The sequence below is a fragment of the Emys orbicularis genome, chromosome 9 (genome assembly GCF_028017835.1).
Source record: "Emys orbicularis isolate rEmyOrb1 chromosome 9, rEmyOrb1.hap1, whole genome shotgun sequence".
Classification (NCBI taxonomy): Eukaryota; Metazoa; Chordata; order Testudines; family Emydidae; genus Emys; species Emys orbicularis.
Window position 1 is genome coordinate 80,003,752 of NC_088691.1, and position 22,673 is coordinate 80,026,424.

Below are 22,673 nucleotides of genomic sequence, written 5' to 3' on the forward strand. Positions count from 1 at the left end.
TCATTCAGCATCTTACCACAAACTTCTTACAAAGGCAAACTTCTGTGTTACTTCAGTACCAGTCAGGGCAGGTGATTTGTTGGTACTAACATGGAACTATGGATCCTTTCTTAATTCCAATCAAGTTTATCTGCCAGTGGAATGGTGGCACGGCTCATGTCAGTTCAACCAAACAGTTCTACAGTAGAATCTAGAACTTTAAACAAGCTACTTAATTATCAAAGAATGTTAATTCAGTTCAAAATTACCTTGCCAAGGGGATACTCGCAGCCAAGCTTTGTCACTTGTACATATACAAGACTATCACACCTTAAACAAAAACAAAATATGGAGGTAATAAAGTAGAATAGCATCAAAATTCTCTAGAACGTATCCCATACTGCAAGCTCTTATACCAATTTACCCCAAAGATTCAAATAGTGATAAATATCTAGCTTGCAAGCCAATTTAAAGCTCCTTCCCCTCTTTGTCTAAGAAGCTGTTAGTTCTTTTGACCAAAATCAACCTAAAAATCCCACAGAGCTCTGAAAGACTCAAGGTTTCTTGCAGTAGCTCTTGCTAATTTCTTTTCTAAATAGTACTAGATTTAATTAGTGTAATGAGTTTCCCCTGCTTCAATGCTCAGTTACTTTTGATTTAGCATAACTTCTAGACAATAACAAGACTAGTTCTTAACAGAAGGGTCACTCTCACTGGCCAGGCAATAACATATCTGTTCAATCTCTCTCATCCAGATGTTTTGGCTTCGGGGCACGATGTATTGAACAACACAGTATTTTGTACATTTTTCTGCTGGATGGCATAGCCTGGGTCCTCTTTTTGGCAAAGCTGATGTGAACCAATCAGAAACTGACCTATGGTTCTGATAAAGATTTGAACTGTCCAGCCAGAATCTGAGGTGTCCTTTCTCATCATCCAGTGAGAAAACAGGGTGTCTCCTTTATGGCTTCTTGCAACTTTGCCTGGAAAAGTCCAGTGTCTTCGTGCAAAACATCTCATGCCATAGCAGTTTTTGTAAGACATGTTGAACCATATGCTGAATACCTGCTTGCTTAGCTGAAGTCAGTAACTCTCTCCCACCAGTTACTTTCCGTGGGCCCATTTGCAGTGTGATCCTTTGGCCAAATTTGCATGACTCCATACTCTTTCCATCACCACTTTTGAACTTTGAATAGAATCTTTATGTAAAGTCTCATCACACTCCTTGGTGGTGTTGTCCTGGTTTAGTAGCTCATCCCAAATCAATATAAAGTCATTTGACCCATTTGTTGTTTGTATTACTGTAGCGCTAGGACTGCTAATTATGGACCAGGACACGTTGTGCTAGGTGTTGTGCTTGGTCAATCCCTAAAAGGAAAGAACAATGAAAGAAATCATACAAAACAGCTGTACACAATTCTGCACCACTACAGTCCCTGAACTTCAGTGGCAAGGTGAGGGAGTCCTGCCTATGAAATGATCCTAGTCTGCATATGTGCCAAACATATGGTTGATCAGGGCTTATAAAACTTTTGGTGATTCAGCTCAAAGATTTACACCTCACATTGGCTTCTCAAACATGCCATTTGAATGTCTCAGTTTCTTTCATGCAAAATAAATACCTCATTAGATATTATCATTAAAGATTTGTTTTTATATAGGTATAGATCACATTTCTATTTAAAATTGACAGCATGGTCCAGACTGCTTGCAGTACTTCTGTGGTTGCCTAGGCCACAAACTGAAATGCAGTGTCCTCAAACTGAAGAGGTCTATTAAGAATACTTTTATAGCTTTAATCTTTTAAAAAACGGTATCAAATCTTAATTGTCATCTTTCAGGATTATACCTTGTGATACTGTAACAAATATAATAATGTGATCTACTCTGTTACTAATTTACAGGCATAAAGTATACAAAATAGGAAAAAAGGTAACAGAAGAAGTTACATCATAATTTTGCAAGAGTTTGTGGTTGACTAGCTAATTAGCTGCTGTAGTTACTAAGGCCTTGTCTACACTGGCAAGTTTCTGCACAGTAAAGCAACTTTCTGCTCTAAAAAAACCACTCCAATGAGAGACGTACAGCTTTCTGCGCTGGGGCTACAGTGCTGCAGTGCCAGTGTAGACACCGTGGTGATTAGAAGCGCTGCGATTGGCCTTCGGGAGGTGTCCCACAATGCCTGTTCTCACCTCTCTGGTCATCGGTTTGAACTCTACTGCCCTGCCCTCAGGTGACCAACCATTATCCCCGTACATTCCTTTGGAATTTTGAAAGTCCCCTCCCTGTTTGCTCCGTGGTGCGTGCAGTGGTCTCAGCGCATATTTCCAGGTGGCCAGGCCTGCTCCACGCACCAGGCGATCCCCCGCTTGGAGCAATGCTGAGCTGCTGGACCTCATCGGCATTTGGGGAGAGGAGGCTGTCCAGTCCCAGCGGCACTCCAGCCATAGGAATTCTGATACCTAAGGACAGATTTCACGATGCATGATAAAAAGGGTCCATGACCGGGACACATTGCAGGGTAGGGTAAAAGTGAAGGAGCTGCAGAATACCTACCACAAGGTGTGGGAGGCAAACCGCCACTCTGGTGCTGTGCCCACGAGCTTCCAGTTCTACAAAGAGCTCAATGCGTTACTTGGCGGCGACCCCACCTCCACTGTGAAGGCCCCTGTGGATACTTCGTTGGCTTGCGTGCCAGTCGAGAGTGGACCAAGCCAGGAGGAGGAAATCTTGGATGAAGAGGGGGAGGGGGACCCAGGGGCAGAGGATGACTTGGAGGCCAGAGATGCATGCAGTCAAGAGCTCTTTTCTACCCTGGAGGAGCCTAGCCAGTCACAGCAGTCGGATCTTGGCGAAGCACAAACAGAAGAGGAGGCCCCTGGTAAGTGGATCTGATTTTGGGACATGCTGAAGTGAGTTGTTTGGGGCAGGAGGGTTGCAGAAAGCAGGCTTGTCTCCCACCACATTCCTAGTCTGAGCAGCGGAACAGGCTGTTGACTCCCTCACTTCATGGGAATCTCCCTCAGAGATCTCCAGGAAACTCTCATAGAGATACTGGGCAGTCTGCTGCTGCAGGTTTCTCGGCAGAACTGCTTTGTTTCTTGCCCCATTAATGGTAACTTTCCCACTCCACTTTACCATCATGGGGGGGGGGGGGAAGGGGGAACCATTGCTGCACTCAGGCAAGCTGCATAGGGGCCAGGGCGGAAGACACAGGCTTGGAGAAGACCCTCTCTTGATTCCCTGCTCACCCTCAGCAGTGAGCTGTCTTCCATAATGATCACATGCTGTGGAGAGTTTGGGACCAGGAATGATTATCAGCCCCCCCGCCCCCTCCACAGTGCTGGCTCTCCCCAGGAGCCATGTGCCCAGTGTACAGCAGCATCCAGGAACAGTGATTTACTCTGCCCCTGCGGCTACTCACCATTGTGGGGGTCTTGTGGCTCATGTGTGCTTGCCTGGGGTCAGCCAGTTAGTGTCCGGTGTGTGAGTACTGGCTGTGTTTTAAAGCACTGATTCACTGTTGTCTGTGTTGCAAACAATACTGCTTCTGTAAAATGTTACATTTAAACTTCACAGAGAGGACCTTGGGAGCCCAGCCTCCCTCTTTGTTGTCGGCGAAAGAATGGCTGCACAGAATTAGAAAGAAGCCAGGAAGAACTAAGGAGAACTTTCTCTGTGAGGTTTTGATGCACTCCACTGCCGAGAAACAGGAATTGAAGGAGTGGTGAGACAATGAGAAGAGGGACTGAAAGGAGAACCCGGCACACCAGAAAGAAGCCACGGAGAAGCTCTTAAAGGTTATGGAGCGCCAAGTGGACACGCTCCAGGCGATACTAGCTCTTCAAACCGAGCAGCTCCGCGCCCGCCATCCGCTGCAGCCACTGTTGCAAAACTCTTTCCCATGCGCCCCCCACACACACTGCCAACACACTGTTATCAACCTCCTGGCTTCACTCTCTACCCACAGCATTCCACTCCTCCCTCCTCACCGTCCAGCACTGTGGACTGCCAGTACCCACTGCACTCAACACCCATCCCTCTGCAGTTTGGACGTGCTGAAGTCTAGCACCCGCTGCATTATACACCAAAGGAGAAGGTTGGGTATGATCCCTGGACATACACAAATCTGTAGCCGTCCTGGGACCCCCTCCTCCTCTTAAGACCTTCCCTTCCCCCATCTCCCTCCCTGCTGATAAATTTTTTCGTTTGACTCTCTCCTCCGTTTGTTGTCTTTTAATAAAAGAATTGTGTTGGTTTGAAAGCAATCTTTATTCTATTAAGTGAAAGCAAAAAGAGCACTGCAGAGCAACAGGCAATTATGTTAAACCCCCTTCTTGCATCATGTGCACCAATCACTTCCTAGCATTTTACAAGCACTGCAATCCCAAGCATAGCAACAGATATTAGTGGCTTTCAGCTTCAAATTGCTGCCTCATGGCATCCCTGATCCTTATGGCCCCATGCTGTGCCCCTCTAGTAGCCCTGGTCTCTGGCTGTTCAAACTCAGCCTCCAGGCACTGAGCCTCTGTGGTCCAGCCCTGAGTCAAGCTTTCACCCTTCCCTTCACAAATATTATGGAGCGTACAGCACGCGGCTATAAGCATAGGAATATTGTCATCGGCAAGGTCCAGCTTCCCATACAGGCATCACTAGCGGGCTTTTAAACAGCCAAATGCACACTGAACAGTCATTCTACACTTGCTTAGCCTGTTGTTGAACCACTCCTTGCTGCTGTCAAGTTGCTCCATGTATGGCTTCATAAGCCACGGCATTAAGGGGTAGGCGGGGTCTCCCAGGATCGCAATGGGCATTTCGACTGGTCTGGGAAGAAAGTCCCTGCTTGCACTTCTTGAACAGGCCAGTGTTCCGGACTACCTGCATTAATGTCTGTGAAACGCTCACGTTGATCCACAAGCGCCTGGAGAACCATTGAGAAATACACCTTGCAATTAATGTACTTGGTGGCTAGGTGGTTTGGTGCCAGAATTGGAATTTGCGTGCCATCTATCCCCCCACCGCAGTTAGGGAAGCCCATTTGTGCAAAGCCATCCACAATGTCACACACGTTGCTCAGAGTCACAGTTTTTCGGAACAAGATGCAATTAATGGCCCTGCACACTTCCATCAATACGACTCCAACGGTCGACTTTCCCTCTCCAAACTGGTTATAGACCAATCAGTAGCAGTCTGGAATAGTCAGCTTCCACAGTGCAATCGCCACGTGCTTCTCCAAAGGCAGGGCAGCTCTCATTCTCATGTCCTTGCACCACCCATGAATGTGGCTTTCCTCATGCGAAAGTTCTGCAGCCACTGCTCGTCATCCCAGACATGCATCATGATGTGATCCCACCACTCAGTGCTTGTTTCCTGAGCCCATAAGCAGTGTTCCACTGTGGTCAGCACCTCCGTGAATGCCACAAGCAATCTAGTGTTGTACTACGTGTGGCGAGATCAATGCGCACTCCTCTTGCCTTTGTAGTTTAAGGAATAACTCCACTGCCACTCGTGCCATGGTGGTCAGAGAGAGCAGCAGTTCAGGATCCATCCTGCTGCCCAAAAGAGGTAGGGCACACAATACACAAACCGTTGAAAGATGGCGCCAAATGTGGACGGAAGCACAGGCATTGATGGGATGCCAAGCAATGCATCACGGTGCATTGGGACAGGACCCAGGATGCCCCGTGACCGCCCCCGGCCTTCCCACAAGTCTTAACGGCAGAAGAGAAAGAGGTGCTCTGTGGGATAGCTGCCCAGAGTGCACCGCTCCAAATACTGCTGCAAGTGTGAACACGCAATTGCGCAGGCAGCTGACAGTGTGAACACAGAACCGTGGTTTCCCTTCTGTGCTCTCTGAGCGATGCTGTAACTTCTGGCGCTGTAACTTTGTCAGTGTAGACATGCCCTCAATCTTCTGGGTGTGAAAAATAGAAGCAGTGTCTGCTGTTTGGTTATCTTTTTAAAAAAAGCTGACACCTGTTTTATGCAAAAGATTCTGGGCTATGCATGAATTTATATAACATCTTTGTTACTAATAAGCTCCATATTTTCTGTGTTGCAACTGTGAAAGTATATCCACGGTTTGGTTTTTAAATGCACTAGTCGAATCTGTGGTCCTTTCTGATATAGCTTTTACTGCAATATATTCAACTGCAAATCTGAATACATTTAAGAAATGACACTTCAGACCTATACCTTTGCCAAGGAGAAATTTAACTGAAACACATTTTTGAAGTTTACTCAAGAAATTAAGGTATTAATTTCAATTAAATGGAGTTAATACATTTAACTGGTTTCAGCCATTAGAGAACTCTCAAAGCTGATACTTGAGTTGTGGGGACTTTTGTTTGAAACTTCAGTTAGGTTTAAACATCCTCAGATAGTGATAAGAATATAGCATGCACGTTTTGGTAAGCTGCATTTGAGGATTTGTTTTGGATCCATCACTCTTTAGGCTCTAGTACAGGGAGGTAAAATGTAAAGGCACACACTACCCTCTCCCTGGTGATAGAACCCACGGGAGAAGAGAGAGCCCCAGAAACTCCATTTGGCTCACCTTGCGGAGATACTGATGCATGCTCCCAACAATGGGAGAGATTTGAGGATGGGAGAGAGAGAGAGAGGGTTTAGCCTCTTAATCCTGCAGATCCTCTGGACCAAATGGAAAAGGAAGCTGGAAACCTGCAGAGTACCAGCTGTTCTGTTGATTTGCTCAACCTCCTCATAATTTCTGGCAGTGTAGCTCCCTCAGAGGAAATGTACTCACTGCCTCTACTTCATTGGCATGTTCAACTACCCATCTTGAGAGAATAGCAGATGCCTAGGGGCCAGCATAAGCTTCAGAGAGGGGGAAAATGCCACAAAGAGACCATTGACAAGTTTCTGCTCAGACCTTTCTCTGAAACCCTGCAGAGGCCCTGCAGTACAGAGTTGGTTGGCATAGGCGTGCTTCTGTGGGTCACAGTGAGTGAAGGAGTATGAAGTTAAGGAGCCACTATTTCTCCTCTGCTACTTTTCTGGTGTTTTTAATACATTTTAATATTATTTGCTCCAGGGGAATGAAGCAAAGGGCTCTTAAACATGAACTCTGTGGGCAGATTTAAAAATAAACTGACTGTAACCTGAGAAACATGTGATCTTCTTGAATTCTACTCTAAAAGCAATTCACAACAAGGCCTTGCATTTCTAATACAGCTTTCCCCATCGGCCTCAATTCTGTATTTTAACTAATTCTTTATAGTTCTGGGGTTTAATATAGTACCAAATAAACTCTTACCTTTTAAAAAAGGTGTCACTGGAGAACATTCTTTTGAAAATTAAGTGAGTTTATTGAAAATCCAACAAAGGTACCTCCTTGTATGTATTTTACCTCTGGCAGAATCCTAGAAATTAAAGACAGAAAAGACCTGTTATGTGATCTTATCCAATCCATCTGCCAACACAGTATTGCTTTCTTCAACACATTCTCCTGAGCTTTGTTAAATTATTTGGATTAAACCCATCCAATTATTGAAAACTATATCTTACTATTAAATCAAAATACATGATGGCGGATCCTTGGGTGTATTTAGTAACATTAAAATGTGAATCTAAAATAGCTCCACAAACATCAGTGAAGCTTCATGGATTTATGTTGGTGTAATTGAGATCAAACTCTGGCTTGATGGGCTAAATTCAGCAGTGAGTTAAATAGTGGTGCAAAAGTTGCATGTGTGGTGTAAATTGATTGTAAAATATGTAAATGGCAAAAGTGTCACTTGCACAGATCTGGCATTTTGTGCATGTGTAAAATGAGTAACTTACATATTGAGGATGTGGAAGTTGCTGTTTAGCAGGAAAAGTAACTACCTGAAGGAATAACAGCATCGGGGAGAGAGATGCTTTTTCTGTGACACTTCTCTTCAGTCCCCTTTGCATGTAAGTTACTCATTTTGCACATCCAAGTTAGTATAAATGACACTATTTTATTGCTTACCCCCAACTTCCGTATGTCACTTCTGAATGTGGCCTGTTACCTACTCACAGGTTACTCAGGTATCAGTAATTGGTGTCAAGTTTTACTAATACTAGAACTATGCTGCTGTTGTTGATACCAAACTTCCCTTGGGGCCAAGGTCAATGAAGCACTAGTCATTCCTGTGGAACAGCTCATGGGAGGCAGTTCCTTTTTCAGGAGATGCAGAGGGCCAGGAGGGTTCATGGTCTCCAAAATTGTAGCCCACCTACCCACCTAAGATGATGATGATGATGCAAGTAACATTTGCAGTAGGAAACTCATGGAGTTCCTTCTCTTCTCCAGCCCCTTCTTGTGGGCGTTTCTCATAATATGGGAACTCTGATCCAGATTACATAGACTAAATGATATAAGGTAGAGGGTGCTACCTTACACAAAAGGATAGTCAGTTATTAAAATATAAATCCAATAAGGGGAAGAAGAGAACAAAGTGAAAGAGAATAAGGAAAAGTACCGGCAAACTGCATTTCTGTTCACACAGCTGCATGGCCACCACCCCTGGGTCAATGAAAACGAGATGGAGGAAGGGGACCAATATATAATTCTTAGCATGAGTTCTGCTTTCCAGATCATATATTAAACTTTCACAATAAACTGCAAATTCTGCTACTGGCATGTGCCAGACCATGATTACAACAAAGTTATTGTTAGCTGTCTCAGTGGCAATTAGAACTACACTGTAATGCCCACAAATCATGAATAATACTCACTTTATGGTCCAGACTATATGTGGTTCCTTCAGCTGAAAGAAAATACCAATAACTCATTGCCAAAATTTCAGGGAGCTAGCACATGATATGGAGACAGTATAATAATCACTCCACATAAGTGACATCAGAATATGGCCCAATGTCTCTCCCTCAGCCCCCCAGAATCACTTGTGATAAGCCTTGTATGATAACAGTTAGATAGTGTCTAATTCTAAGAGTCTGGTTTTAATTTCAGAAGCTGAATCCTTGATTTGCTTGCCAACCACTGTGGCATTGCTCTGTTATTCCATTGCTCATGTCTCATAATCTCATCATGTTCTTGCTAAACATTGTAAAGCAACATAAGAACTAGGTTTCAATATTTTTAAAACCCAGAGTTCCACTGGAAGCGGGGTAGGGAGAAAAAGCAAGTGGAAGAAGAAACAAGCCAGAGAAAACACAAGGCAGATTTTTTTTAAGCTTATATCCTCTCTGTTTACACTGATGCATTCAGAAACAGCACTGAGGAAACTTTACATCTACTTTACCTGAATGTTTGATTTTGGAGAAATTAGTTGTAGGATCTGTGTGTCCAACGCAATGAAGAGTAAATAGGAATGCTATTGCTGTGACTGACATAAATACTTTGACAATTATTATTTGTGAAATCCCTGGCTTCTGAACTGAGATGTTAGACTGGTGGTGAGCAAAGAATGTGAAATAGCCTGTGCTTACCACTAACCACTTCAGCTGGAGAAACCTGTTTGTTTTTTCAAAAGACGTGTGACATAACTGAGCTACTACAGAAAATTCAGAATGTTAACATTTATATTCATGTGGTATGGCAGAGAAAGGGAAACATCATGACCATGGCCTTTCCCCAACTGTTACACCAGCGCTGTTACACCCTTATCAATCCCAAGCTTTAGATGAACTGGGTAAATTTCAATCCCTCTGTCCATCTGGGATGGCAGTTCTGCTGGCACTTTTCAGCAGAATAAGGAATAACCCTGGTATCTAGGTATTTCTATCAAAATCTACTGAACTGGCTTATAACAATGGAAAGTAAGTTATCTTATCCTTCTGAGGAATGGAATAGAATACTAAGTAGTTGGTGCATTCATTATCCCGGACAGAATTGGAAAAGTAAAAAATAATGGGGAAAGGGCACACAGGGGCACTAATGTTATATTAGAGATGTTTCGGATCTTATTATTCATGCCCTGTGGTTGGCAGACTACTTAAATCAGGCAAAGAGAGCATTACACTATAGGCATCATTGAATCAGCACCACAGGTAGAGTTCAGTCAGTGGTTCTCTGCAGGACTGGGGAGAAAAATTCACGTGTGTAACACATGACTGGTGAGGCAGAAGTAGAATGCTGAAACAGAGACAGCCTCATGACATACATGTCCTGGCATATAATCTCTTCATTATCTGGATTATGTACAGGTTAAAATTGTTTTTAATGCTCAGTTCAGGCAAACAAAACAGGAAAGAGTAGCTGCATTATTCAAAGCTTTAAAAAAGATCAGTTGGTTGCAACAGAATTTGACCCAAACTCCTGTCCTTTTCCCTTTTGCTTTTACAATCAGCTCCATGCACAATGTGAGTGTAACTAGAGCTGTGGAAGACTGTTGCTGCAGATGGAAAGGAGAAATGGAAGGTAACATAGCCTTCCCTCAGGAGCAAAGAATTATAATCCACAGAGGTGCATCATTTTTGCAGGCAGCCTATATACTGATAGCAATAACAACGGTTCTTAGCATTCTGCAAAACAAAAAGAAGAAAAAAGTTGGCCCAAACCTCTGTATATGATTTCAAAGGAGACAGTGGGTGACATTCAGTAGGGGTCAATGGAGTTACACCAGAGTTTTTACCCAATATCTACATAAGTAAACAGTTCTAGAAAAGTAAATCTATACATCAACAGTGTGGCTTCATCCAGAATATGTCATGCAGTACTGGTCACCCATTTCAAAAAGGAGATTGCAGAATAGAGGGGATTCAGAAAAGGGCAACAAAAATGATTATGGGCATGGGAAAAACTCTCCTATGAACAGAAATGGAAAAGATTGGGATTGTTTAACTTCGAAATGAAACGAACAAACAAGAACGGACATAATAAAAGTCTCTAATGATCTTGAGAAGAAACATTGGTAGCTTTTGTTCTTCCTCTCTCGCAACATTAAAATAAGGTGAAATTCAAGGAAGCTAAAGGGTTCAAAACCAATCTTTTCACACTACATGAAATTAGACTGTAGAACTCATTGCCAGCAGATGTCACTGAGGGCAAAACCTTAGCAAGATTCAGAGAAAGGTTGGATGTGTATACCAATAACAAGCATATCCAGTGTTATAGTAGTAAATGGTAGCCTAAATTTTGGAAGAGGTATAAAACTTTACGCTTCAGGGTTTAAGTCCTTTTCTAACTGTAAGGGATTAAGAGGACCGCAATGTGGTCTCTCATTATCCCACCTCTACCTAATGTGAGGTTTCCTTGCAACTTCTTCTGAAGCATCTGAGTGCTGGCTATGGTCAGAGACAGGATATTGGACTAGATGGACCTTGAGTCTGATCCAATATGGCAATTCCTGGGTTCCTAATTCTTCTGCTATTTTGATTTTGAGTACCAAATATTAAATCAGTCACATAGACAACTGCCCCTAAATGGTGACAATCTCTGAAATAATCAGGGATTATTTGGAAAATGTTAATGTTTTTCCAACTACAGCTAATGGTCACAGATAGGTACTGAACAGCAGGCCCTGCAAAACTCTAGACTGAAAAGCTAATGAGATTGTTTGATCTCTCCATGTGCAGACCAGTGGAGTCATTTATAATATGCCTTCCACTGTAATAAGGCCATTCTGTCATATTCAAATATATTGAGACCCTCTGATATGGAAACCAATTTTTGCCTCCCCAGAACAACTTCAATAAGCCAAGTAAAGGTATTTCATAAAATATCAATGTTGTTTGTTATGTATATATCATTACTCTGCTATTTTAGTGCTTGCCTAAGATCGGCTGGCTAGCATGCAACTGAAGTTATAAATGAATACAAAAGTAGATAAGCCTACATGCTGAACTGGGCTATTTCGAGTTCTAAAAGGCAGGCTTTAAACAGTAGTTATGCTTAATATTGGTGTGGGCAGAACACTATGAGGAACTGAAATATGTTGTTGGTTACCTTACAGGAGTTACATAGGGAAACAGTGAAGAATCATATAATTCTTTGCAGTACTAACAATATATATATTTCTAAAATCAACTTCTAAAGACTTTTCAAATGTTCTAGAAACATTACTATACACGTACTTTAACTCTTCGAACTAGCAGCAAGAATGCTGTGACCTAAATTTGCATTTCATAGATGGATTCAGTCGCCTCTTTCAGAAGATTCGATATAACATCTAAAGAACAGCAAGGGCATGCATAGTACTGTGTACACTTTTCTGAGGGTTGTTCTTCCTCAAAGGTTTTGTCTCCAAAATCCTTCTGGCTTTTGAAGCCATTTAACTGAATGTGGTAGAAATAATTTGTCAAAGATTGAGAGAGGACATACACCAATCCCATAACTAGATACCCACAGATCTTCAAAGCAATGAGAAAGGTGGTGTGTGCTGAAAAGGCTGGAGCATATAGTTCACCTACTGGGTTTAACTATCCTTGCACCAAAATGAAGAGAGTGTTTTCAGATAAAACATTTTATTGACAAATGCCAATTTGTGAAAACCAAAACTTTTTGTGAAAATCGAAAGGTTTTGGCAAAAAAAAAAAAAAAAAAGTTGGGAAGGTTGCTCAGATCCAGGATGTAATTTCTGGTCAAAACAGGAAGGAGAGAGAGTGACCCCTAGATACCCAATAACCCAGTGGTAAGGGTGTTCACATGAAATGTGGAAGAGACAGTGTCAAGTCCCTGTTCTGCCTCATTTGGAGCAAGGACTTGAATGTATGTGTCTCACACAGACAGTTTTGTTCTGCACCAAAACAAAAACAAAAGAAACCTCCCAATTTTTCATGCAATGAAATCTTTGTTTTCCTAGTTAGGAGTAAACTTTAGTCCATCATATCTGTGTTTCCAAGACCATGAGGAATAGCTCTGTATATTCTCAGTAGATGTGTTCCAACTGGAAAGCCACCCAAACTCACAGGAAGTACACTGTGAAGGCAGACTGCTCCTCAGCACCTCTCTATGCCACAGTGATTGTACTATGGACATTTTGTGGGAACCCCCAGAGAGGGGGTGAATGACAGCAGAAGTAGTGAAATTAGCCCAACTTTCCCTTGACTTGGTGGCAGAATTTTAACAAGACATTCCTACAAGACCCCAAGTGTCTCTTCTAGCATGTTGCCACTCTCCCTACCTCCACCTGTGTAGGAGAACATCTATACAGAGAAGCTTCAGTGGTGTCTGGTAACAAGGAGAGCGTAATTACATGGCTCCCAATACTGTAATATCTGAACTCCTCACAGTCTAATGTATTTATCCTCACAATACCCTGGGGAGGTAGGGAACTTCTTTATTCCTCTTTTCACACACTGGGAACTGAGGCACAGAGATGCTAAGCATCACAAGAAGACTGGTGGAGCAAGAAGTGAAACTTGGGACTCCGGAGTCCTAGGGTAGTGCCCTAAGCACTGGAGCATCCTGCCTCCCTGCTTTTCCCAGTCACAAACAATGTGCCCTCCCACTTGGCACATGTTGGTACCCACCAAACCAGAGGCATATTCACCATCATGAAGTTCTTCATTCTTAATTTCCTCCAGTTGTTGGGAACAGAGACTATTTCAAACATTTGACAGTTATTGATTTGTTGTTAACCAATTAACCAAAAAGCTTCATAGATTTTAAGACTGTTGTGATCAACTAGTTTATTACTGCAATATATCCTGGTCTTCTACTTGCTCCTGCGATGGAACCTCAAGGGCAGCCCCCTGCAGCAAGAGCAGTGAGTACTCCCATTACTCCTGAGGGCCCCAGTGGCACAGATTCCATTAATTAGCAGTTTGACTTTAAGCAAGGTGGATATAGTTTCTAATTATTAGATCCTTATAATCAGTGGAGGATGAAGTCAATTGCTGGCCGCTGTCAGCTGTACCATTAAAAAAAAACCCAACCCTTCCCTCTCCCCCCCAAAACCAAGACCATAATAGCATACTGTATGTTGCCTGCTCTCAGATATCTGGAAGCTATGGATATTTTTATGTCCAATGCCAGTTCTGTTTGGTTTGTATTGTTAAGTTACTCTTTTGCTGTGTCATTGTCTATAACGTTTTTGTGTTTGTATGTAATAAAACAGACAGGGCTGGTTCTGGGCAGTTAAGTAAGTCAGAGAGATTTATGGTGGGGAATTTCATTTTAAACACTCCTGGGGGTTGAAACTGTCCTAACAGATAAGCTTCCAAGAGCTTGTTAAAATCTATTTACAGAATGTTTGGAGGGAGAAATAATGCGGGCTGGTATGTTTCAGGCAGTGTGGAATGCTGGTAGTGAAAGGTTATCTACTGGATCTTCTGTTTTTGTTCATCTGCATTCCTAATAACAGCGGTAGAGTTCCCCCTCCCCTAATATGAATCTACAAAGCATGTAATGTTCCCACACAGGTAAAATCCAAAGGCAGCAGCTACCTTATGACTATTGCTGCAGAATACTGTATGTATTAATAAGGAAGGGATACTTTTGATGAAGAGATTGCGTGAACTATCCTCATTGTCTCTCCAACCCAGAGGGAATTTCTTCTCCTGTCAGAGAAGATGTGGCTTCATTTGAAATTCCTATTCCTTTTGGGAGTGGAGAGGAGAGCCACCAAAAGTCTCCCTATACATTTCCTGCTGATCCCTCAGGAAGGATCAAAGACTTCCATTGGCCACATCTTCCCTCTTATCCTGTTGGCATATAAGGCTTATCTCACTTGTAATTTGTTTGTTTTTGTATTGATTGATTCATGTGGTGGTTTTGTATTTGTTTCTATGTATTTCTACAGAAATGAAGGTATAAAACATGTAATACATGTAGACAAAATAAAATAAATATGCAGGACCATATTGTACCATCAGTTTTAAGCAGAACTACAATGAAATCAGTAAAGAGTTCGCCTTAATAACTGATAGTGTAGAACAGGGGTCAGCAACCTTTCAGAAGTGGTTTGCCGAGTCTTCATTTATTCACTCTAATTTAAGGTTTCGCGTGCCAGTAATACATTTTAACGTTTTTAGAAGGTCTCTTTCTATAAGTCTTTAATATATAACTAAACTATTGTTGTACGTAAAGTAAATAAGGTTTTTTAAATGTTTAAGAAGCTTAATTTAAAATTAAATTAAAATGCAGAGCCCCCCGGACCGGTGGCCAGGACCCCGGCAGTGTGAGTACCACTGAAAATCAGCTTGTGTGCCACCTTTGGCACGCGTGCCAGGTTGCCTACCCCTGGTGTAGAACGTCCCATGCTAATTAAGATTCAGATGAAAGATTTGAGTTCAGTTTATTGTACATCATTTTTGCTATTACAAGACACCATGAAAAGACAAACCGTTAAAATCAATATTTCAAAACAGAGAGGCGGCTTTGGTAGGTGTATGTGTATTGGTTTTGTTGTTGTTGTTTTTAATTATCTAATTCTTAGGACAGTGATTTCCAGCCAGTGCCTAACAGTACTTGTCCTTCCATGTTTTGGGAGTAGGTTCTGATCCTGGGGGGGTCTCAAAAGGGCACAAATGAATACCAGACATCAGTCCAGTTCCTAGATCAACTCAGATCGTTGCTTTGTTTCGGGGCTGCAACAGAGCACACCAGCATTCTAGCCACACCCCCTTCACCCTAGAAGTCCAGCTCCTGCTCTCTATCTTAATGCTTGTGCGCTGGGTGCTGGAGTTCTCCCTCTGCCCACCTTCCATTCAGTTATGAGGCTGGGTTTTGGAAGAGCCTAAGTTCCATTACAGATGAGAACACACAAAAGAGATGGGGAAATAGTGGGCAGTGGGTGGTACACCTTGGCTCCTAGTATAGCAAACTGATACAGTTGCCCAGAAAAGTTGGCAACCACTAGTTTACAGCATGAGTTCAGTGGGAGAAGTATTAATGGCAAAACTCCTATTGACTTAAATAAAGCAAAGGACGGCCCTTATTGTACATAGTATGTACTGTACAGGTAGGATTCAGTCTATAATTGATGTACTGATGTTAAAACTTACTTTGTTTTCATTTCCTTTGACCTTAGGCTGAGTTTGCTGAGTGGCTGGGTCTGATGCACTACATGGAAGTTCTGATGATGATCACAAGTATTGAGTACACTGCACCAATATCAGATGAAAATGTGACCGTCACTGACACAAAATTTAACAATGTTCCAGCCCGTTTGTACATACCCAGGAAGCAATCCAGTGGGCTGAAAAGGGCAGTGATTTATATTCACGGTGGAGGCTGGTGTGTAGGAGGCTCAGGTAAATACAAGGGCCTCTTCTTTTCACTAACTAGAGTCTTGTACAAAAGGTCTCACTAACTGTTGTAAGGTGTTAGTTTTTTGTATACAATATTGCTTTCTAGTCACTGGCCCACAAAACAGATAAGGGACCTGCTACTAATCACAGTTGCGAAAGCTCTTTTGTAGCTCAGGTGACACAGGTCAGTGTCTTTTGAGGAGAAGAATAAAGGTTCTAGTTCCAAATTCCTGTGTATGTGAGCACGTAAATGTTATCTGCAGCACATGGATTTGTTACACTAACAAAAACAGGAGAAAGGAGCAAGAACGGGAATGGCCAGGCCCCTCATAAGGGAGAAGAGCATCTAAATGGGGAAGTCAGGTGCCTCCCAGAGGAGGAAATCCCTGTGAAAGGCTGACCCACAGATAGGACAGTGCTCATGGTGGAGCCTCATGGGGAGGGAGAAGTGTCCATCACAAGGGAGGGACTGAGTTTCTCTTGGGTTAAGTGTGAGTGATGGGTGGGTGTTCATGAGAATGGGCTGAGTGCAGGGGAGAGAAGTGTCCTGGAGTCATCAGCATCTCACAGGGGAAAGTGCAGAGACAACCCAGGGGAAAGGAATGGGAGGTAGAGAGGATCGGCGGCGGCAATTGGAAAAAAAAAAAAAAGCTGCGATCGGCGGCGGCAGTTCAGCGGCAGGTCCTTCGCTCCTAGAGGGAGTGAGGGACCTGCCGCCCCCGAATTGCCGCAGGTGCCGTCCCTCTCCCTTGGCCGCCCCAAGCACCTGCTTGTTAAGCTGGTGCCTGGAGCCGGCCCTGTTCTCCACATGATTCTGCTGTCTCCACAGGAGGAGAGGGAAAGCAACCATCAGTCTCTCTCTGATAACCTAGGGGGCAGCCTGGTATCTTTTGCCACCTAAAGTGTATTTTGATTGGCCCAGATCCTTAGATTCCCCATGCCTTTTAAGAATGACCATAGAGAGAAAATGGAAAGAAATCAAATGGTGCAATGCAGAGGTTGTTAGGCCCTTCTTATGGTTACTCTACATCTTCTGTTAGAAGGTACGTATTCAGAATGCCAGAATTAGGAAGCATTCCTAACAAGTCAATGTATAGTGTATATAGTGGAGGGTCCCCTTTTCCTCACGAGAAGGCAGAGTTATGCATTAACTTATATGTTACATTTCTTTCACCACTGAGGGTGATTTTAGTACTGTGCCTCTAAGAAAGGCCTGGATTAGGAGATCATTTTCAGAAATTAGAGCAAGAGCCCTGTCTGTCTTGCGTTTTCACTGGCAGGGAAAATGTGTTACCAAAAAAAAAAAGAAAAAAAAGAGAAAAGACGTTGTAACTGAACTTGCTTCTTCAGGTACCACTGCATTAATTATATTTCTCCATGTATGACATGGTTCCCCTGGGGTGCTATGTTGTATAAATAAATTCAAACCACGTGTAATTTAAAAGGGTCTCTTCCATTTAGGGAAAGCTTTTCCTATCAGGTCGGCATTTCTGATGCTGTGCATTCTCCTGGAAGAAGGAAAAGTAGATCTCTTTTGTTTCAGTTTGCTATAGAGACTATCTCCCTGCTTGTTTTTGCTTAGTCTTCTTCCACATTACTTCCAACAAGGCATTTTAAAATGTTTTGATTTTTTGTGCTATGCTTTTGCTAGTATTATTTAATTGGAATGATTTCTCTTGTCCCTCACACTCACACCCAGTCATGTTTTCCCTCGTCGCAAACATTCTCTGCTTCTTCTTAATGTACTTTAATGACTGTAATAAATGATTATAAATTACCATTTTAGGATGAGCAGCCAGACTGGTATCACAAACAAAAGCATCTATGGCTTAAATTCCTAATGATCACTAAATAGCTCACATTGCATTGCTCCCTATGTACTAGGGAAGATGGTTGCTAGTCTGCCAGAGACTGAGACAAATTTCTCTTCTCTCACACACATGCAACCCCTTTAATTTCAGCATGGTTGCACGCATATGATGAGAGATAAATCTTCTCCTCCTTGGTGTAATTTTCATTCTTTTTTTGTCTGTCATAAAATCCAAGCTTTCATGAGTTTAAATAATGCACTGCTCTTTCATGGGTGTCTTCTTGGATAGTGTTCAAGCACCAGTTGAATCATTTGTTTACTTTGTGCTTCTCGATAAAGTTGTATGTACAACAGTTGAATTGCATTGCTGTGAAGGCACTGAACTGTGAAGATTTTGGAAAGGGACCAGAGGACTTTTGCCAAGAGAAATGTGGAGCTGTTTACGTATTTGTTTATAAGTGCAATCAAATATGCTTTAAGTGACTTATTTCATTTCAGCCATGGAACCCTATGACCTCCTGTCAAGATGGACTGCAAACAAACTAAATGCTGTTGTCATATCAGTCGAGTAAGAGCGATTCTGTTTCTAGACTGAACTAGGGGTTGGGATAAATGACCCTTTGTTTGCTATATATTTGTGTTGGGGTATGTGTTTTATGTGGTTAACAATAATTACGTGCAAACAAAAACTTCAAAGATTTTAATAGTGAACACTGTCCCGATGGTGGTGCATGGGTATTCTTTTGTGAGGGGGGTGGGTAGCTAACCTTCTGCTCTGCGTCCTGGGCAGGGTTAATGCCTATTTCTCCAGATGTGCCCAGCCCATAGTTATAGGCATTTTCTAATTAGGATAAATGTTAGCACTTCTCTTTATGTCAGATTTTTCACTTACAGTGGGCCCCGTACTTCCCTGCAGAAAAGTGAACAGACAAGAGCCAAGACCCACAGATCCCTTTCCAAGCAATGGGTTAGGGAGGAAAAGAGCAGCATCCTTCCTGAATGCTTTCCCTTCTCCTTCCAGAGGGCCTGATCCAAAGCAGCTCATTCAAATAGCTGGAAAGACTTGCATGGAATCCACACCTTTATAATGCCATTACAAAGTGAAATTAAATTCTATTGGTATGTGCAGGGGGGAGGTAGGGTTGCCAACTTGGTAATATTTAAAAACTGTACACTCAAGCAGGAGTGCTGGAACTTATCCAGCCCCGCCTCTTCCACCCCAGGCTCCGCCCCATCCACTCCTCTTTCCCCTTCCCCCTCGTCACTCGCTGCTTTCCCCCTCCTATGCACACCCTTCCCTCCCCACTTGAATCAGGAGAGACTCCCCTGCGGAGCCGGGGCTGGGAGCTGCCCCGACTGAGTAGGGGCTAGCACGGGTGATGACTCAGTGCCTCCCCACTTCCCTCTCCCACAGTAACCGGACTTTGGGTGTCTAGTCAGTGGAACTGACTGGACACTGCCAGGTTCCCTTTTCAACTGGATATTCTGGTTGAAAACTGGGCACCTGGCCACCCTAGGGTGATGATGAGATAAGCTGATTTTCAATTAGCTCAGTATTTTATTTAGTTGTGTCTTTGTCTATTAAAAAGAATGGGGGGTCCATCTTCAAGAGGCATATACAATATGGGAAAAAATCAGCTAAAGTTTGGAAGCCATCTCCTTTTTCCATATCTCAGCTTTTACATTTTTGTAACTTTGAAATATACAGTTTGATTTTATTTAGAAAATTACGACTCTTCATTTTAACCAAGTTCACACCAGGAACAGATTTTTATAGTTGAATTCTACATCCTTGAAGCAAGAGATTTATCACAGGCACTCCATTACTAGGGTGTTGGGCATAGTAGAAAAGCCTACACCAGATCACTCCTTCCTGCAGAAAAGTCCATGGGAAGAGTTGCAGAGGAAGGAAGTTTCCATGATCTCTTTACTGAGTCTCTCCCCACCACACTGGCCAGACTGGTGTAAGGGAGTGGAACATGGCGTTTCCCTCCCCAAGAAAAGATTGCAGTGGCCACCCCAAACTTGATTAAACCCCCATGTATTCATGTGACTCTCTAGAAATCTGCAAGTGGCCAGTGGTATCTGTGCCTCTGTAATAGCTCTGACCCCAGCAGTACCCCAGCCCTGCTCTCTGGCAGTGCACATCCATTATATTTAATGGTGTAAGTAAAGCATAAGAATGGACATATCAGATCAACAATCCATCTAGCTCATTATCCTGTCTTCAGACAGTGGCCAGTGCCAGATGCTTCAGAGGGAATGAACAGAACAGCATTATCATGTGATACCTGTTGTCCAGTCCCAGTGTTACCCGGGGTTCTTTCAACCCAAAGCTTTTGGTAACTTTTACTCTGTGCGAGGAAGTGTCAGGAAATAAATCAGGGGAGACACGGCCGTCCGACCGATAGATGGCTGGCACAAACAGGACAACACAAGAGTGCTTTCACTTAAAGCTAAACTTTACTTAGACTCAAGCACTTACACACGTCCGCAACAAGATTAGTAAAACACCCCCAACCCTTGATAATTACCAAAGCTGAGTGTGGCTCTCGAGTGGCACAGTGGCAGCCCATCTGCTGCTGGGGGAACACAAGATGCATCCAGAGGGAGAGGCCAGTCCCGAAGAGTCCCACCTATCTCAAGCTTTTCCCCCTTATTTATACATTAGTAATACAATGACATGTCCTTTAAAGAAATCTTGTCAAGTAAGCAGTTTCAAGCAAGAGGTTCCTTCTGATTATTGATTAACCAGGTGTGGGTTTTTCCAGGGTCTGCAGCTCTGAGACCCCAATAGACATTCCTGCTCTTTTAAAATGCATGTATCAGCAACTTCAACATAATTCTTATCAGGAAGGACGCGGGGTCAAGCTGCCCCTTCCGTGGCACCCCAAAACCCCTTCCCCTCCTGCCTTGGTCAAGCTGAGTTTGCTGACTGGCCAATTTACAGCTTGCTGACTAGGTTGCTTTTTAACAATAAGCCATAGTGGTTTCAAGCACTTTACTGGTTTGCCAAAGTCTCCCCGTACACCAGCATCTGACAGTCAGAAGCTTAGGGACACCCAGAGCTTGGGTTTCCATCTCTGACCATTTTGGCTGATAGCCATTGATGGACCTATCCTCCATGAACTCATCTAATTCTTTTTTTAACCCAATTATACTTTTGGCCTTCACAACATCCCCTGGCAATGAGTTCCACAGGTTGACTGTTGGTTGTGTGAAGCAGTACTTCCTTTTGTTTTAAACCTGCTGCCTATTAATTTCATTGAGTGACTCCTGGTTCTTGTATGATGTGAAGGGGTAAATAACACTTTCACTTTCTCCACACCATTCATGACTTTATAAACCTCAGTCATATCCCTACTTAGTCCTCTTTTTCCAAGCTGAAAAGTCCCAGCCTTTTAAAACTCCTCATATGGAAGCTGTTCCATACCCCTAATCATTTTTGTTGCCCTTCTCTGTATTCTTTCCAATTCTAATATATCTTTGTTGAGCAGGAGTTACCAGAACTGCATGCAGTAGTCAATGCGTGGGTGTATCATGGCTTTGTATAATGGCCTTATGATATTTTCTGTCTTATTATTGATCCCTGTCCTAATGGTTCCAAACATTCTGTTCACTTTTTTGACTGCCTCTGCACATTGAGCAGATGTTTTCCGACAATTTTCCACAATGACTCCACTCTTTCCTGAGTGGTAACAGCTAATTCAGACTCCATCATATTATATGTATAGTGGGGATTATATTTTCCAATGTGCATTACTTGCATTTATCAACATTTAATTTCATCTGCCGTTTTGTGTCCCACTCACCCAGTTTTGTGGGATCCCTTTGTAACTCTTCACAATCTGCTTTGGACTTAGGCTGTCATGTGTAATTACTCAAGATAGTTATGTAGCTATACAATACAAATGCGTCCATAGAACCCAAGGCCTGTGTATCTTTTTTAAAAGGATTGCCCATAGGAAGTTCATTATTAAATGTCAAACATGGATTTTACTTTCAGATCACCATCCAAATGTCACTATCAAAGAGTCATTTGCAATGCTGAGCAAACCACTGATGACCATGGGTGGCCTAATTATAGAAAAAACTGCAGTAGTGGGTATTAAGAACACAATAATGTAATCAATTGAAGACTACTTCTAGGATTGCCATTGTTTCCGTACCTGCCTCTTTGCAATAGGAAATTGGCTTGGCACACCAGACTCCACTGTAGTAATTACGTTGTCTTGTAAAACTAACATTAAATTAACAGGCACTCCATTAGATTGGTAGAACTCATGTTAATCGCCTTATACTGTGAATCAAGGTTTCCCAGGCACCAACTCTAACTGTCAGCCATGGTGATATGGCTGTTCATCAATCAAGGGATTACGTTTTCCTCCGCAAATACCCTATTTTTATTTTAAAATATGCCAGATAAGAAATGAAGGGCTGGGACATTAAATTTGAAAGAGAGCAGGAGTAGGGGGAGCAACAGTACTGCTCTGATAAGACAGCATTTTACCCTGTGTCCCTGGATGCACTCCAGGGAAAGGATGCAAGGAGGCTCTTTACTTTTTGCACACTTCTGCATGCAGGTGAGCAGGATTAGAGGAAGCAATAGGAAGTAATGTATCTGCCAGTGATCTGTCACCCCAAGGGCCACAGCCAGGCAGCTTGAGGTGATTACGTTATTGTTTCCACTGTACATATGCTGCAGGCACTCACAGAATTGTTTGTGCTGACTGCCTCTTTT

General features: G+C 42.8%; 1 protein-coding gene across 1 annotated transcript in view; it reads left to right on the forward strand.

Annotated features, from left to right (window-relative positions):
* Positions 1–22,673, forward strand: part of AADAC (arylacetamide deacetylase) — a 37,236-nt gene that overhangs the window by 11,387 nt on the left and 3,176 nt on the right. Inside the window, exons 2-3 of the mRNA XM_065411131.1 lie at positions 15,903–16,125; positions 18,431–18,500. Of these exons, the coding sequence (XP_065267203.1) occupies positions 15,903–16,125; positions 18,431–18,500 (293 nt within the window). The remainder of the gene's footprint in view (positions 1–15,902; positions 16,126–18,430; positions 18,501–22,673) is intronic.